General features: G+C 33.4%; 1 protein-coding gene across 1 annotated transcript in view; it reads right to left on the reverse strand.

The window, feature by feature from the left end:
• Window positions 1-2,090: 2,090 nt before the first annotated feature.
• Window positions 2,091-16,589, reverse strand: part of LOC118738822 (kin of IRRE-like protein 2) — a 67,759-nt gene continuing 53,260 nt past the window's right edge. The window contains exons 9-10 of the mRNA XM_036469854.1: window positions 6,998-7,161; window positions 2,091-2,278 (exon numbers count right to left, since the gene is read on the reverse strand). Coding sequence (XP_036325747.1) covers window positions 2,091-2,278; window positions 6,998-7,161 — 352 coding nt within the window. The remainder of the gene's footprint in view (window positions 2,279-6,997; window positions 7,162-16,589) is intronic.

A 16,589-nucleotide genomic window follows, 5' to 3' on the forward strand; every position in this document is an offset into this window, starting at 1 on the left:
CTGAACAAAATTTGTCGATAAAAAAGCGGATTTTCTGCCAACTTTTCACACATTCAACACATTTCGAACCGAACACTGATTTTGGTAATAAAATTCAATGATTTGCAAGCGTTGCTCGTTAGTAAGTCTATTCATGATGAAATGTCAAAGCATACTGAGCATCTTTCTCTTTGACACCATGTCTGAAATCCCACGTGATCTGTCAAATACTAATGCATGAAAATCCTAACCTCAAAAAAATCACCCATTACTATGTAGGCATGCCGACCCCCCCCCCGCCAGGCCGTTGAACTGGTGGATTTTATAACTAAATTTGCTTGTATGCTCCTGTACTCGTTTGTGTGCTGCTACTTTATGGCAGGCAGTGAACGTTTTCGGGTATTATATGCCGAGAGAAGGCGATTCGGACTCTTTGTTTAAGGAAGTTATACGGGTATGTATGTTCATTCAATCAGCTTCTTACGTACTCAAGCATGCATACTTGTACATATGTATGTCAATATGTTATTTGAATTTCTTTGCAATCGATTTGTGTATAGATTTATTACAGCTAGAGATGGTCGAAAGCTGTTGCTGATTGAATGCATTTTAGTACAACTTCAACGTGATTTTGGTTAACTCAATATCTGACTAGTTAAAGAAGAGGTGTTAAAACGTACATACATACATTAAATAAACATATGTTTTAACAATTTTGTTTAGTGCTACACAGCAATAGTCAGACCAATGCTACTCTATGGTGCATTGCTGTGGTTGAATGCTGCAAAAAAGGTCTCATATTTTGCTAATAGCTAATAGAGAAAGTCCATTTAGAAGTACTTATAATCTGTATGTTGGCATGTCCAAGTTATTTTGGCAGTTAAATTTTAAAGCATGACACATTTTAACAAGTAAGAAAGTCTAAGTTCGGGCGGAGCCGAACATTAAATACCCGGCGCAAGTATTAAATATATGTTTTCCACCTTTCCAAAAGCTACCGCTACATGATAAGCCGGGGTGTATACATTTTAAGTAAATAAGCGTCCTTAAATTTCGAAATATTGACGTTTCGAGCATTTCTAAAATTTACCGTTATATGAAAAGCCGTAATTTTAGTCCGATTTCAATAATTTTTAACGTTTTGCTTTTATGTGGCAAGCACAATAACCATACCGAGCTTGGTACAAATTGGTAGAACGGTTAGCGAGATACATATATGTGATCACAAGTGGGCGGCGCTACGCCCATTTTCCAAAATTTTGTCATAAGCGTATTTCTTGGCAAAGAATTGTTGCAACCATCAATTTTGAATAAATTAGCTTCAATATTTACTGATTTATCGAAGATTTTGTATTTCTCGAAATTACCGTTATATGGGATGTGGGCGTGGCTATTGTCCGATTTTAGAAATTTTCGGTCATTTGATATGCAGTGCTAAGGCCAACAACTGTGCCAAGTTTGGAAGAAATTGGTGCAGCGGTTACCAAGATATACACATGTAACCATAAGTGGGCGTGGCTACGCCCATTTTCCAAAAATTTATAATATTCATGTTTTCCGTCTGAAACTCATTGTAAATATCAATTTTGAGTGAATTATCTTCAGTAGTTACTAAAATATCGCTGTTTTCGTATTTCTGAAAATTACCGTTATATGGGAGGTAGGCGTGGTTATTGTCCGATTTCGCCCATTTTCAATACCATCCGTCCTACGCCCAAAAGAAGTTCACTTACCAAGTTTCATTAAGATATCTCAATTTTTACTCGAGTTATCGTGTGCACAGACGGACAGACGGACGGACGGACGGACGGACAGACAGTCACCGCTTAATCGATTTCTCTTTTCATTCTGATCATTTATGTATACATTTGTCTATATCTATCTCGATTCGTTTTGCCTGTCACAAACAACCGTTATGTGAACAAAGTTATAATACCCTTGTGCACAAGTGCGCTCGGGTATAAAAATTTATTTCTAATTTGCATATAAATAAATTTTGATTGTTCGAAAAGCTTCTCTTCAAATTGAAAAAAAGCCCTTAAATGCTCAGCCTCGGAAATCTGAGAATTTTTTTCTATACACAACCCAATTAGCTTATTTGAACCATTAAACTATTTCATAAAGCCGATATTCAACTCACCGATTCCTGAACCAGCTTCCAGCCGCAATGATCCCCATTCCCAGGAGACTCGATGTGGTCGTGGATCTGCGCAGACCACCAATGACATACTGGCTGGTTCGCCACGTTTCACTGAGATGGTGTGCATTGATGGATGTGGGCGTAATACTTGTGGAGCACCTGCAATTAAAATAAAAAAATAAAAATTTGATAATTAACAAATTATTTAGTTTCAATTAAGTAAATATATTAATGCAAGTATGCATAGGCTATACACAAACTATATGGAAACAATTTATTTATTTTTTCGGGGAGAGCCTCTAGAAAGGCGAGGTCATACTAAAAACTACCACGTATAAGATTTTAAGCCGATTGTAATAGCTTCGGAAGTTGCAACTCGAGTACTTTTGCCACAAGTGCAGACGACGGAATTGCCTAATAAGAATTTCGTTTGAGATTTTGTAAACTGTTTTTCTATAAAAAAGCATATGTAAGAGGGTTACCACCTCTTTGAAAAGTCGAGTTTAATTAAATTATACCCAAGTTATATGACATATTGAAACATAGGTGTCAAACGGAAGAGTTTTAGGCCATTTTTCGTTTCTATATTTACAATAGTTTTAAGGTGTGTGAATAGGGTTGCCACAGGCTAAAAAGGTGAAATTCAAATTATTCAATAAATTAAATTATTTATCAAGAGATGGATATCAATCGAAATGTGGTTGGAAAGGCCTTATTACTGAACTATATATAGGAGGGTTGCCACATATTTAAAAAATCAAATTTAACTTAACCCATCATTTAATTGAAATATGTATCACAATGTCAAACGAAATAGAAATAAAAAGGTTTTAGTTAGAAAATAGTTTTAAAAAGGGTTGCCACCTGTTTTAAAAGTTTAATTTAGTTAATTTATACGCAAGTTATATGAAATAATAAAATATGATTGTACAAACAAAAGAGTGTTAAGAAATTTTGGTTTGAGCATTTAGATTTTTTTGTGAGGTGTTTGAAGAGGGTTTCTGTATGTGGGAGAAGTTGAATTTAATTTATGTAATAAGCGAAACTAATAATTAAAAGATGGGTATAAATAGAAATGAGTTTCAAAAGGTTGTTTCTGAACTGTATTAAGGAGAGTTGCCACGTGTTTATAAAACCAAATTCAACTTAATTCGCCAGGTAATTTAAATATGTGCCACAAAGTCAGACGAAAGAGATTTAAAAAAATTTTGCTTTGAAAATACTTTTAAAGGGGGTTGCCACCTGTTTGCAAAGTTAGAGTTATTTAAATTATGAACAAGTTAAATGAAATATTAAGATATGCTCGTCAAACGAAAGAGTTTTAAAACAAATTAGATAAGCATGAAAATACATTTGATTAGGGTTGCCAACTATTCGAAAATTAATATCCATCTAACAATGTAAATATACATATGTAATATGCGAAAGCAATTCTTTTTGAACCGATATTTCGATGCCAAATTAAAGAACTGGACATGTAGATAGATGTTCAATAAGGTGTTATTTTTTGAAGAGAGGACTTTATTTGCGGTATAGGTTGATTTGAAATTCGATGAAATGAAAAACGGCGCGAATCCTATCTTCATTCAGAAACGGCAGCATGGATTTAGATGAAACATTTATAATAATTTGTTTGGTTTTATAATAGGGTTGCCACCTGTTTAAACAGCTAAATTCAATTTTGGCGTTTTAAGATCAGGCACTTTCACTAGTTCCTGCATACAAGCTAAATAATCTCGAAATATCGAATGCAACAACTAAAACAAAAAACATCAACATTAAACTAGCTGCTGTGGCTAAATAAATAAAACATTAAGCCTATTGCAATTTATGTTGCAACATGGTTACCAACGTACAACTTTAACACGAGCTTATAATTCCAACTTCAAATATTTGTTTTAAAGTACAGTTGTACATGTACATACATAGGTGTGTATGTATGTATGTAGGTTTGTACTTGTTCACTTAACGACTAATGCAAAAGAAAATGAAGCGAAGAAAAATTCACTGTTGCAGCAACACACACATTAACGTTATGGTAGTAGTATATGTGAATACACATACATACACATATAAGTGTGCAAATACTCAACAAAGAATTGCATTCAAAATATTCCATTTGCAGCCGGTATTGCCATTGCTTGCGGGCATTCTAATAAATGTTGCATGCAACACAGCGGTGACACAATGCAAGTCAAGTTATTAAAAAATCATGAGCAACAACAAATGCAAAAAAAAAACAAAACCAAATCCTGGAAATCCTGTAAAGCCTAACTGTGAAACAAGCCAACTACAACATGCTTGCAACAAATCTGTGCTTACACATGTATGTAGATACACATACATACATGTATGTATGTATAAGCAACATACCTAGTATGTACATGTGTTGCTGAATGCGAGTGGCAGCCACAAAAACTTGTCAGTGACCGCAAAAAGGAGTAAGGAAAAACACTCTCGCATGCAGATGCCAATGCGCAGCAAGCAAAACGGAAAATAAAACGAATTAAAAGTGCAAAAGATATTTAAGTTTACTGCCTCAACGTGTATGCCGCTCTGCACGCACATAATTTATGAGCTGGTGTTGCAACAACAGCAACAACAGCAACAACAAGTAACTACTACAAAAACCACAAACAACAAATATGATGCCAGCAAGAAGTGGCGCGCACTGCTGGTGTTGCTGCTGCCACTATGGATGGCTACAATAACAACTCTAACAACAATTACAACAAATAAAGCTTTGATAAACTTTTTTCATTTAAAATTTTTTTCAGCTTCACTCTCTCGATTTGTTGTTTGTTTTTTACCATCTATGCATTTGCACATTTGAACTTGCAACCAGATAAATTTTCTGCTCAGTTTGCTTGACTGCGGAGTTGAGTTTGTTAGTTGTTGCGGTTTAACTGATGTTTCAACTGTTTTTGTTGTTGAATGTTGGTATTGTTGTTTTTTTTTTTTTGTTAGTTTTCTCTTTCCCTAGCTGGCGTTCTTGTGATTGTTTGTTTGCTTTTACTGTTGTTATTGTTACTTGCAACTGACCGCAGTTTAGTATCTAATATACAAATGTGCTTGTACAACATGTGTGGCAGGCAGCAGGAGCACCAGCTGGTGTGGTATTGTCTAACTGTATGTCACATGCCGCTAGTATACTCAAACATATGTAAATATGTAGCCATTTATCAGAAGGACTAAAACATTTACTTTATACTCATATACGCAGTATAGTCACAAGCATGCAAGCACCAAAATATACTTATACACCAAATGCAGAAGTGCCTTAAAGGTTTTGTCCAACTTACACACCATTGGGTTTGAGATTCTATCTGCATTGGTTGTTTTCATAATCTCTAACTTTTCGAATAAATACTCAAACTTACTTTCAACACGTTTTTGTTTTTTTTTTCGCAATCGCTCGTACGAAAGATTTGAATTAGACTTGAAATACCAGTTGGCTGCTTTGGATTTTGAGTGCATTCACTTTGTTGTAGCAGCCTGCCATTTGTGTAAGCTAGGTATTTACTTAGCGTAAACTATTTTAAGTTTACTAGTAGGAGATCCGACAAAAGGCACAACCTTCTGTTTAATGAATGAAATTTGCTTTGTATGAAATTTAACGTGTTAAGTATTATTTCGCGAGTGGGTTGGCTGAAAAAATCCTGGCCAGGATATGTTTAGTTTCTTATTGAAAAATTATTATTATTATTATTTTTTTTTAATTTGCACTCATTTGTTTAATGAACAAATTACATATGTATATACCATCAGTTCTGCACCGTCACTGTCAAAAGAAAATACTTAGTTTCGACATGTGCACTCATGTATTGTTTTTCTTAGTAGGGTTGCCACCTATTAAAAAGTTAAAATATTTTCGCCGTTCATTGGATTACAAAATGAGATACCAAATGAAAGGGCCTGCCCTTCGCATGTACAAAAGCTTCTTATTTTTTGAATAGGGTTGCCACTAAGTATTTTCTAAACATGACTTTAGTAGTTTAGTTAACTTTAGTACCTTAAATTCCTATAGGGTTGCCACCTGTCTAAAAAATTAATAGATCCGCACTGTTCGTTGGATTACAAGAAATGAGTTGTCAAATAAAAGGGCTCGGCTTTTAGATCTCCAATAGTACATTACATTTTGAGAAGGGTTGCCACTTTTTACAAATTATAAGATCTTCACCGTTTGTTGGACTAAAAACTGAGGTACCAAGTCAAAGGATAAGGTCTCTGCATGTGCAACAGGCTTTTATTTTTTGTTTGCGTGGGGTTGCCAGCTATTCAAAAATTATCTTAATATAATACGCGAGGGCATTTTTTGTTAATGACATTAGATTTGCACAGTACACTCAATTTAAAAAAATTGAATTGAAGAATTGAATAAAGGACTACCAGTAGCAGAGGGTATATATCTATTTACACTGATGGTTCAAAGATGGATCAAGGATTCAGAGACGGTCTCTACTCGGTGGAACTGCAGGTCAAATAGTCCTTTTATCTGCTGAACCATTTTAGTGTCCTCCAAGTAGATGTCTACTCTTTAGAAAGAGCCGCTAGTCATTTAATAAGCGGCAAGGTTCCAGCCGATAAAGCTACTACCTTTGTCGATAGTCTAGTAGACTCGAAGGCAATAGGATCTAAATTAGTGTAATTGGGCGTTGTACGGAAATGTCGTGGCACGTTGGCATCACTGAATCATATCAAAGCCACTCTATGCTGGTCACGGCACATAGAAATATTGAAAAAAATGAGTCGGCTGATGAGATACTCAGATATAGCTCTGAGATGCCAATAAACGAGGCGGATTACTCCTTACTACCACCACTCAGTTATCATGTTAGTAAAATGTATGAATATATTGTGGCAGCTGCATTTACTCACCCACAACTTGCAAGGAGATTGGCTCGGATACTGCAACCCGTTCTTGTCCGTTTATATAATTAGTTGCACGGCATTCATATTCGCCCTGATAGTCATAGGTCACATTATCGATGACGAGACGTGGCTCACTGCCACGTTCCACAAATTTGGAACCGTGGGCGATTCTGGAAAGGAAAAAATATAAATATAAAAGTAAGAATAGATTTTGTAGGCTCAAGTCAAATAGATGTATGCATGTTAGGATGGTCCTTAAAAATATCAACCTGTACATTTGGTTTGGACATCCCTTCATTGTGTTCTAAGCGCATACAATAATGATTTTAAAAAAATGTTAATAAAAAAATCTCAAAAATTCGAAAAATGATAAATTTAACATATTGAAATATATTCATAAATGCACGAATTTTTGCCTTTAAAAAAATATGTATGTACTTATATATTTTTACAAATCCTGGTAACGACTCCTAAAATTTCTTTTTAAGTTTTGTCATATTTTGTCTATATTTAGTACGTAGAATAAAACAAAGGGTTGATGTTGATATGTTCAAGGACCATCCTAATGTACATAATATAGCTACTTTCATATTTATACCTTTAGTTTGAGTAAAGTATGTAGTTAAAAGTAATTTCAAAGGCGCTCCATATTAAAAAAACACCTACTCGCATGCGCTCCAAATTTTTCCCACTCGTACATTCAAAAAGAGCGCTACACTAACAACGGTATATATGTATATATATATGTCTTTTTTTACAAAATATTTAATTCTTAATATCTGGCGACGTTTGCATACCGTATTTTTTTATTGCATGTCACATAACTGATTCTGCCTGTTTCGGCGAGTTGCCGACAAGTGTGCATGCAACAAGCGATGGCTTCGCCTATGTGCACACCGATTGACAGCAAGCCATGTTGCAAGTATTAAAAATTCTTGATTGCATGGCAGCTGAAATGCAATATAAACATTTTTTATTGAAGGCAATATCTTCAGCATTTTAAGTGCACACAGCAAATGGTATTCAAGAAAATAAAAGCGAAATGATTCACATTTTGTGAATGATTTACACATACATACATAATAATAATAATAGATTGGCGCTTACACATATGTTAGTGTATGGCCGAGCTTCTCCTCCGACTTGTGGCGTGCGCCTTGATGTTGTCACACAACGCGTAGGATCCTACAGTTTTACGCCGACTCCGAACGGCGATTGAATTTTTATGAGAAGCTGTTTTTCATGGCAGAAATACACTCAGAGGTTTGCCATTGCCTGCCGAGGGACGACCGCTGTTAAGAAAAAACCTTTTTCTATATTTTTTGCGATGTTGCTTTGACCAGGGCTTGAACCCACATACATACATATGTTAAAAGTTTTATGTTCATATTACTTATTTTATTATATTAAAGTATTGACATCGGTTAAAAGACTATTTTTTAATTATTTAATTTTGAGTTATTTTAATTTTTCTTTATTTTTAAACAAATTTTGTTCTTTTGAAGTATGAAGTTATACATTTTGTTTGTTTTTAAAAAGACAAATATTTTTTAAATTAATTTAGTTCTTATAAAGGTATTCTAGCTTTTTATTTTTGTTCCTATTTAATTTAATTTTAATTTTTAAATATCACCGTTTAAGAAAAAATAAATTTCATTTAATTGTTAGAAACTACTGTAATATACTTTTTCTTTTCTTAATTAAATTTTCAATTTCAATTTAATTTTTAGATTTTGTTAAAAAAAAAAAATTGAAAGTTTTTTTAAACCTTCTCTCTCTCTCTTAATTAAATTTTTTTCTTTGTTTAATTTAGTGGTATCATTCTAGATTTTGTTTTTTTTTAAAGAAAAATATTTTTTGTTTAATTATTACATTTTTTGGACCTTATTTTAACTTTTTATTTTTTTAATTTGTTTTTGTTTCTTTTCAATTTTATTTTAATTTTTGGATTTCATTGCTTTAGAAAGAAAAAATATATATTTCTTTGATTTCATTTAATTCTAGAAACTTATTTTATGTATTTTTATTATTATTACTTTTTTTATTTAATTCCTTTTGAAGTTCTCAATTTTTTTGTTTTAAAAAGAAACATTTTTTTCTATATTAGTGAAGTTCTTTTAAATTTAATTTTTGGATTTTTGTTTTCTGAAGATTTTTATTTTGTAATTTCATTTATTTTTAGAAACTTATGTTAAAATTTTTTGAAATTTTATTTGCGTTTTGTTGTAATTTAATTTCCCTTTAATTTTTAAGCTTTATTTTTTTTAAATAACTTTTAAATTTTTAGAAAACTTATTGCTGAAAGGAAAATAGATCATCGCCAAGATCAACTCCTCGTTAGCAAATCTTTCAATTAGTCTTTCGAAAGATAGAAAGGGTCTTTTAAGATTTTTGCCACAATTCTTACGAAAGACTTTTGTTTCTCGAAAGTCTGCGGTGAGTTGAAGGACCCTCGACAGGATTCCTCTAAGTGACCTGTTTAAAAGTTTACTATTTGGGCTTACACCTAAATACTTTACCTCATAACCCCATCAGCGTGCTGGGCCGCTTGTTGTTTTTAAATGCCAGTGGGTGCTAAAGCACCACAAATGTTATAATTCACTTGGCGTAAATAATGTTTTTTTTTTTTTAAGATACCCAGGGATTAATTACCTAAAGAAGTAAGCCATTAAAAAACAATACCCCAAGGAAAATAAGATTAAGATGCGTACTTTTATTTATTAGTGACTGCTGTAAGTAGACATGCGTCTCCTCTTCATTCAAACACATATCACTAAACTGCTGACGCGCGTAATTTACTGTCATTTTTAAGTGGAAATTTACATGCGCGCAGATTTCATCATCCTACAGATTACTTCGCATGCCAATCAAGCTAAATGCAATCAACAGCTTAATGGCACCTCGAAGCGACGAAATGATTTGAAGCATTTGTTCTTAAATACCCACGTACGTACACACAAAGCTCAACGAGGAGAGGAAAAATGTTAAAATAAAATTGTCATATTGCGAAATGGTATTGGAAATGTAAGAAATTAGAATTGTAACTAAGTTGAAGAGATTATGTTATGTAGCAAGATTTTTCTAAATTGGAACTGCTGAAAAAAAAAAATCGCATATGATTGACTGTGAGCAAATTTACAAAGAAGGATTTGTAACAATGTTAACAAGGGTGTATAAAAACGGTTATGCGTATCACGTGTGCGTTAAAGCTCAGGAGTAAAAAAGAAATCGAAAAGTCTTAAGTGGTTAAAAGAAAACAAATCAACGTGGTACATATGTTGTAAAGCAATGCGGCGACAGCTCGCTATGTAGGCGACGAGCAAATATGTAAGTCGATTTACGTAAGCCTCTTTAATTTGCAGCACGGATTGAAATCGCAGACTGGGTAAGGGTATGAAAAAATAGCGTTTATTTTGAAATTTGAAAATGTTCTTGAAAAATATGTATGAATATGTTTAGCTAAAATTTGAGTTTGCAGCTGAACTATTCAAATTGCCGGCAAGCAGCTAGTGAGGTTTGAATGCATTAAATTCTGGCCAAATTATGCTGTGAGCTCCAATGAAAGTTAAAATCAAGCCTAGTAAAAGACCCCATTCTTTTGATGAAGACCACGGTAAACTTGCAGAGGATTACCTCAATACCTCTCCAAAGTCTGAAAACAAAAACAAATAAAAGTTCTATGTAATATACAAGGCGAATGACTAGTCGTTTCGAACTAAGGACACGCCTGTGTGATGTCAATGAGGACTAGTAGGAGTAGACGAAGCTTTAAAACTGCCAGAACGCTGAACTGAGACTGCTGTGGGATGCCTTCTAATATTGTAATAAAATCATTTGTATAGCAAGATCCTTATATTCCGCGTAAGGAAGCACAACATCGTTCTCAGCTTTCACAATGACCAACGTAGATGACACTTGATTGCAACTAAGATGCCATCTTTTGAATTTCAAAGGCCATATTCACTCACGGCGTATATTATCTATTGGATCAGGCATTCTTAGTTAGAGCTTTCGTGTCGACATTCGCGACAATTTACACATTCGTCGTTCTTCGCTTTATGCATGCTGTCATCAAAGACCAGCCACCCGTATCGCGTAAGAAAAGCTCACATTGTCTTGTAAGACCTACATTACTTTAACTGTGGTTAAATTCTTACTTATACGCTTATGTTTTTGCAATATACCTGGAAATATATATGGGTCCATCCATCCATCCATCTTAAATCGGCCAACAATTGGAATAGAACATTTTTGATTTAGATGAATTTTCGTTGAAACTTTTCTTTAATTATATAACAAAATTCTGCCAAAGCAAAAAAAAAAAAAAATTTTTTTTCGAAAGTTCAAAATTTTCCAGATGTAAGTTAATTTTTTTAAAATTTTTCGAAAACTATTATAGTTACAAAATGGTTCTGGTCCCATTAAAAAAATTACATTTAAAAAATAATTGAAAATTGAAATTGTATTTCTGCCATGAAAAACAGCTTCTCAAAAAAATATAATCGCCATTCGGAGTCGGCACAGAACTGTAGGTCCCTACCTTAACACTAATGGCAATCAAAAGTGAGTGCATGGTGTTTTTTGTTTAATATTTGCAATGCTTTTCAAGTTAATTTTTTTTTTGTTATTTATTTATACAAATATGGTTCACAATTTAATTAAAACCACATAAGTCAAACTTTCAAACTTTATACAGAACTTAGGAAAACTTTTGAGTGTGCAGATAGATCGGGTTTTTCAATTCTAGTGAAACAAGACGCATTTTATTCCACAAAAAATTCATCAGCAATAAAAAATCATTAAAAATAGCGCCAATCTATTATTATTGTTTGATAAGAAATTTAGAATTTTGAGAAATAAAAAGTCGTAAAGGAAAAACGTATGTTTATAAATTTTGGTTTACATATTTTTATACAATGCCTCTAACAAATCAGAATAATCAATAATAATCAATTTTTTTTCATGCAATACCGCTAGCTTATCTTAAAGATTTCTTTTTAAGATTTGAATTTGAACTTTGAACAAAAAAACTATAAATATTTTTTTTTAGTTAAAAAATTCAGCTGATCCTAAAAGGTGTTTTTTATAATCTGAATTTGAACTTCGAAAAAAAAATTACATGTTTTTGTTATTTTATGGCCATATAACAATTATATTCTACAATTTTTATTGAGCTTGAGACCGTTTTTAATGAAAAACTATTGTGGAAAAGCAACAATAATTTTTGAAAAAATGGTAGAAGTGATAGCTATTTCGGAAATCACCACATTTCCTCATCAGGCTTCTTGCAGAACCAACAAAACCACTATACCTTGTACCTTGAAAATTTCAGCACCTTTTAAGATCAGTTGGAGGTATTTAAAAAAAAAAATTGAGACCAAGATATTTTTAAATTTTCTTCTTTTACGATTTGTTTAATTTAAAATTTCGGAAAATATTTTATTTTTAAATTTTTTTTATATATATTATTTTTTATATCTCTTAAAATCCAGGGATCAGTTATGGTTTTTATATTAAAATGGGTTTATATTTTTCCGATCAAGCGTAATCGTTATTTTTGATTTTGATTATAGCCGTTAGTGTCAAATTTATTAGTGTGGATCATAAAAGCTTTAGTCAGTCATAAAAACTAACGATTATTTTGATTTTCGGTCCTAGAACCATTTTTATAACTTGTATAGTTTTGGAGAAATAAAAAAAAAAAAAAACTTGCAAAATCCCGGAAATACTGAAATGTAGAATTTTGCAAAACTTTTGAAAAAAAAAATTAATTTTGTTTTTCTTGTTTTATCCAAATCGAAAAATGGTCGATTCCAACAATTGGTCGATTTGAGATGGAATGACCCATACATACATGTGTACATACATAAATAATTGCACATTTTCCTGTGCTTCTTTGTTTGCTTTGCAATTATTTAACTCTAAATCCATTTGAATTGCATTGTTCTCTTGGAAGTCAAAAGGGATCCAATGCTGTTGAAGCGGAACAATTTTCAAGTCATTTCAAAGGCTTTGCTTTTACACATGCTTGATGCAAATATGTCTTGTATACTATTCAAATTTTTTCTCAATTGTTAAGCATATGCTTGTTTGATAACTGATGCTTCATTTCTTTAAAATCTGACTATCTTCGCTTTTTCATTTGGTTCCCCTCTTCTTTTACTAGGTAATGTCTATTTGGGTACTTAAGTGCATATTCCCTTCACTAGCTTTTGCAGCACAATTATGCTTTTTGTGATACATACATATCTACTATCTTTTATTTTGCAAGCAATGCAAAAATTAAATGCCAATTGAACAGTACACAAATGAGCTTCAGGCAAGTGCGCTCGGTAAGATTGCTGCAATTGAAAGTAGCAGAGTTTTGCATGGCGCAGGTAGAATTGAGGAGGAAATTTTTAAAAAGGAAAGAAAAATACAGAAAAAGTACGTAGAGATAAACTGAAAAATGAACAAAGCAATTCGCACTCTATGTACTTACACAAAGCATCAGTAAGACGATATGAGAAATTCCTGGGAAACTCTTAATTTGAAAATGTGCAGATTTGGCAAATTACCTTAAGCTTTGAATAAATGCAACGCATCAAAAATTCTACGAAAACTGTATTTGAGTAGCTGAAAATACCTACTAATTGGAGAACAGGTAGCGTTAAGTAGCAAATGTACGATGTGTATGCATATACATACATATGCGCTAAGGAATGTTTATTGGAAGAAGTGATAGCTTTAAAAAAAAAAGTGCATTTCTACGTCTCGTAATACAAGAAGTATCTTATAATCATTTTCAATACATATTTATGCATTAGAAAGAGGCAACGACGTCATTCATATTTTTAGGATATACATATTTAGACCAGTGAGTCCGGATGTGCCCTTAATTTTTGTTTCAGATTTGCTCTTGCTTGCGAATATCTCTCCGCAGTTTGCAGAATTTTCAGTTGCTAAGATATTGATGTTTTTCCAAGTTCAATTGAGTAATTAACTGTAAAATACAAAAAAAATAATGCAGTAAAATGTCCCAAGAACCCATACGTACTCGTCAAAACGGAGTGGAGAATATTATTGTCGAGTTTCATAGTCCTTCAATGGATCTTCCGAGGATTCTTAAAGGACATATAATTCTCTAAATCTCGGTACTCAGCTCCGACGATAGCATTTGACCCTAGAGCACACTTTTCTGCATTCGTTTTCTTACAAATTAATTTTATATTATTTTTACATATCGATGGTCCTCTGCAATAACGACACAATCAAAAAAAAAAATAATAAAATAAAATAAAACCCTTACTACTGTTAAGTGTCACATGTATCTAATCCTCGTCTAATCCATAGCTAATCCTTACTATTTAAAACAAGTAATAAGTATTACTAAAGTAAGTAGCTAGGATTAGACATGCATCGGACAAGAGTTAGAGACATGGGAGACTTAACAGTAGTGAAGTTTTTTTTTTTAATTTTGAGTTGTTATTGCACAGGAGCATCGATATGAAGAAAAAAGAAAGAATAAACTGGCGATGGATCAAGTTTTTAAAAAGATACTTTTCTCACTGTTGTTAAACCCTGACTTTTGGTCGGTTTTATTATATAAATACTAATATATGTGATGTTAGATTGCGCATAGCAACGGCAGGGTGGGCAAAGAACTAGAAACCGCATAAAAATGAGCAGTGTGAATCCTTCACCCAATCTCTTCGTATAGCTGCGCTACGTCACTCACGCCATTAATCGAATGATTTATATACCAGGGCTACCTTCTGCGGAGATGAACGTGGAAGCCGCCTTCGAATCGCTACACCGCTAGCGCGTTTGATGAAGAAGAATTTAGACCAATGCACAAGGACGACGCACAAGGCCACTCGCCTATGACGAGGTGAGAACAATAATAATGCCCGTAGATTGGAATCCTAGTGTACATAACTTACTTCACAAGAAGCAAGATCGCCCTATTTGCGCCAAACTATGACGTAAGCTTTATCAATACTGCATATATGGTCACATCAACGATTATGTGTGATAAAGTGAAGCCCTTCATAAACTAACTTTTTGACCTTAGCAGTGTCATCCACCATTGATCAGATTCGCTCAGCACCTACAATTTGGAAAAGATCTAAGTGAATCAATACAACCCACCTTCAAGTCGATTTTTTATCCGTCGGTGACAGCATAAATATAATCTGCTTCTAAGACCCCATACCTAAATTTGGAATTCGCTATGAGTACAACTTTGAGCTCAGTAGGAGTTGGCAAATGATTCTACAAGGCGTTCGATATCAAGGGACATTTTAGACAATTCGACTCAATCCATTTATAAATAGCATAATGCGAATGCAGACTAACCGCCGTCCTCAACACCAAAACTATCAGCGCAGACTTTTCGAGCTGAGAGAAGGAGGCAAACGAGGATGCTCTAGCTTTTGACGACAACGTATCTCCTGGCAACAAATAAATAGTCTTTTCGTATTGGGACACACTTCATGTTTCATAATTTGTTAAAATTATTCAATAGAAGTTTGCTGTATTGTACTAATGAAGTTGATGTACTTAAAAAAAAATTATTATTTTATTTTTACAACCATTTTTTTATTTAAATAAATAAATAGTCGCAACAGGCGCAAAAGAATTCCCAACGGAAGGCGACATATTTGTCAATGGTTTCGTTAAGAATACATGAAGGCACATACATACACCCACAGCTAAAACAACAACATACGAGTATAGTAAGATGTGAATGTGTTTATGTCACAACACTAACCGCAAGATATGTTTGCGATATGAAGAAAATAAAAATAAAAACAAATGCGATGGCAAATTAAGCGTGAAGGAAATGGTATGTCACGCGCTCAAATACGCCACAACGCGATTCTTTTACATCCACACTCGTAATATTAAGCGTATGATGAGTACACGCTTGTGTATTTGTTTATGTTGCTCGCTCTATTCAGTCATATTTACACGTACGCAGGAGTTCATAAAAAAAAATTAAAAGAAAAAACAAGTAAGAAAGTCTAAGTTCGGGCGGAGCCGAACATTAAATACCCGGCGCAAGTATTAAAGATATGTTTTCCACCTTGCCGAAAGCTACCGCTACATGATAAGCCGGGGTATATACATTTTAAGTAAATTAGCGTCCTTAAATTTCGACATATTGAAATTTCAAGCATTTCTGAAATTTATTGTTATATGAAAAGCGGCCGTAATTTAAGACCGATTTCAACAATTTTCAACGGTTTGCTTTTATGTGGCAAGCATAATAATCATACCGAGTTTGGTACAAATTGCTAGAACGGTTAGCGAGATACATATATGTAATCACAAGTGGGCGGTGCCACGCCCATTTTCCAAAATTTTATCATAAACGTATTTCTTGGTAAAGAATTGTTGCAATTTTGAATAAATTAGCTTTGATATTTACTGATTTATCGAAGATTTTGTATTTCTCGAAATTACCGTTATATGGAATGTGGGCGTGGTTATTGTCCGATTTTAAAAAGTTTCGGCCATTTGGTATGCTGTACCAGGACCAACAACTGTGCCAAGTTTGGAAGAAATTTGTGCAGCGGTTACCAAGATATACACATGTAACCATAAGTGGGCGTGG

Source organism: Rhagoletis pomonella, unplaced genomic scaffold (assembly GCF_013731165.1).
Source record: "Rhagoletis pomonella isolate Grant_MI unplaced genomic scaffold, Rhpom_1.0 Rhpom_scaffold_00001, whole genome shotgun sequence".
NCBI classification, from domain to species: Eukaryota; Metazoa; Arthropoda; class Insecta; order Diptera; family Tephritidae; genus Rhagoletis; species Rhagoletis pomonella.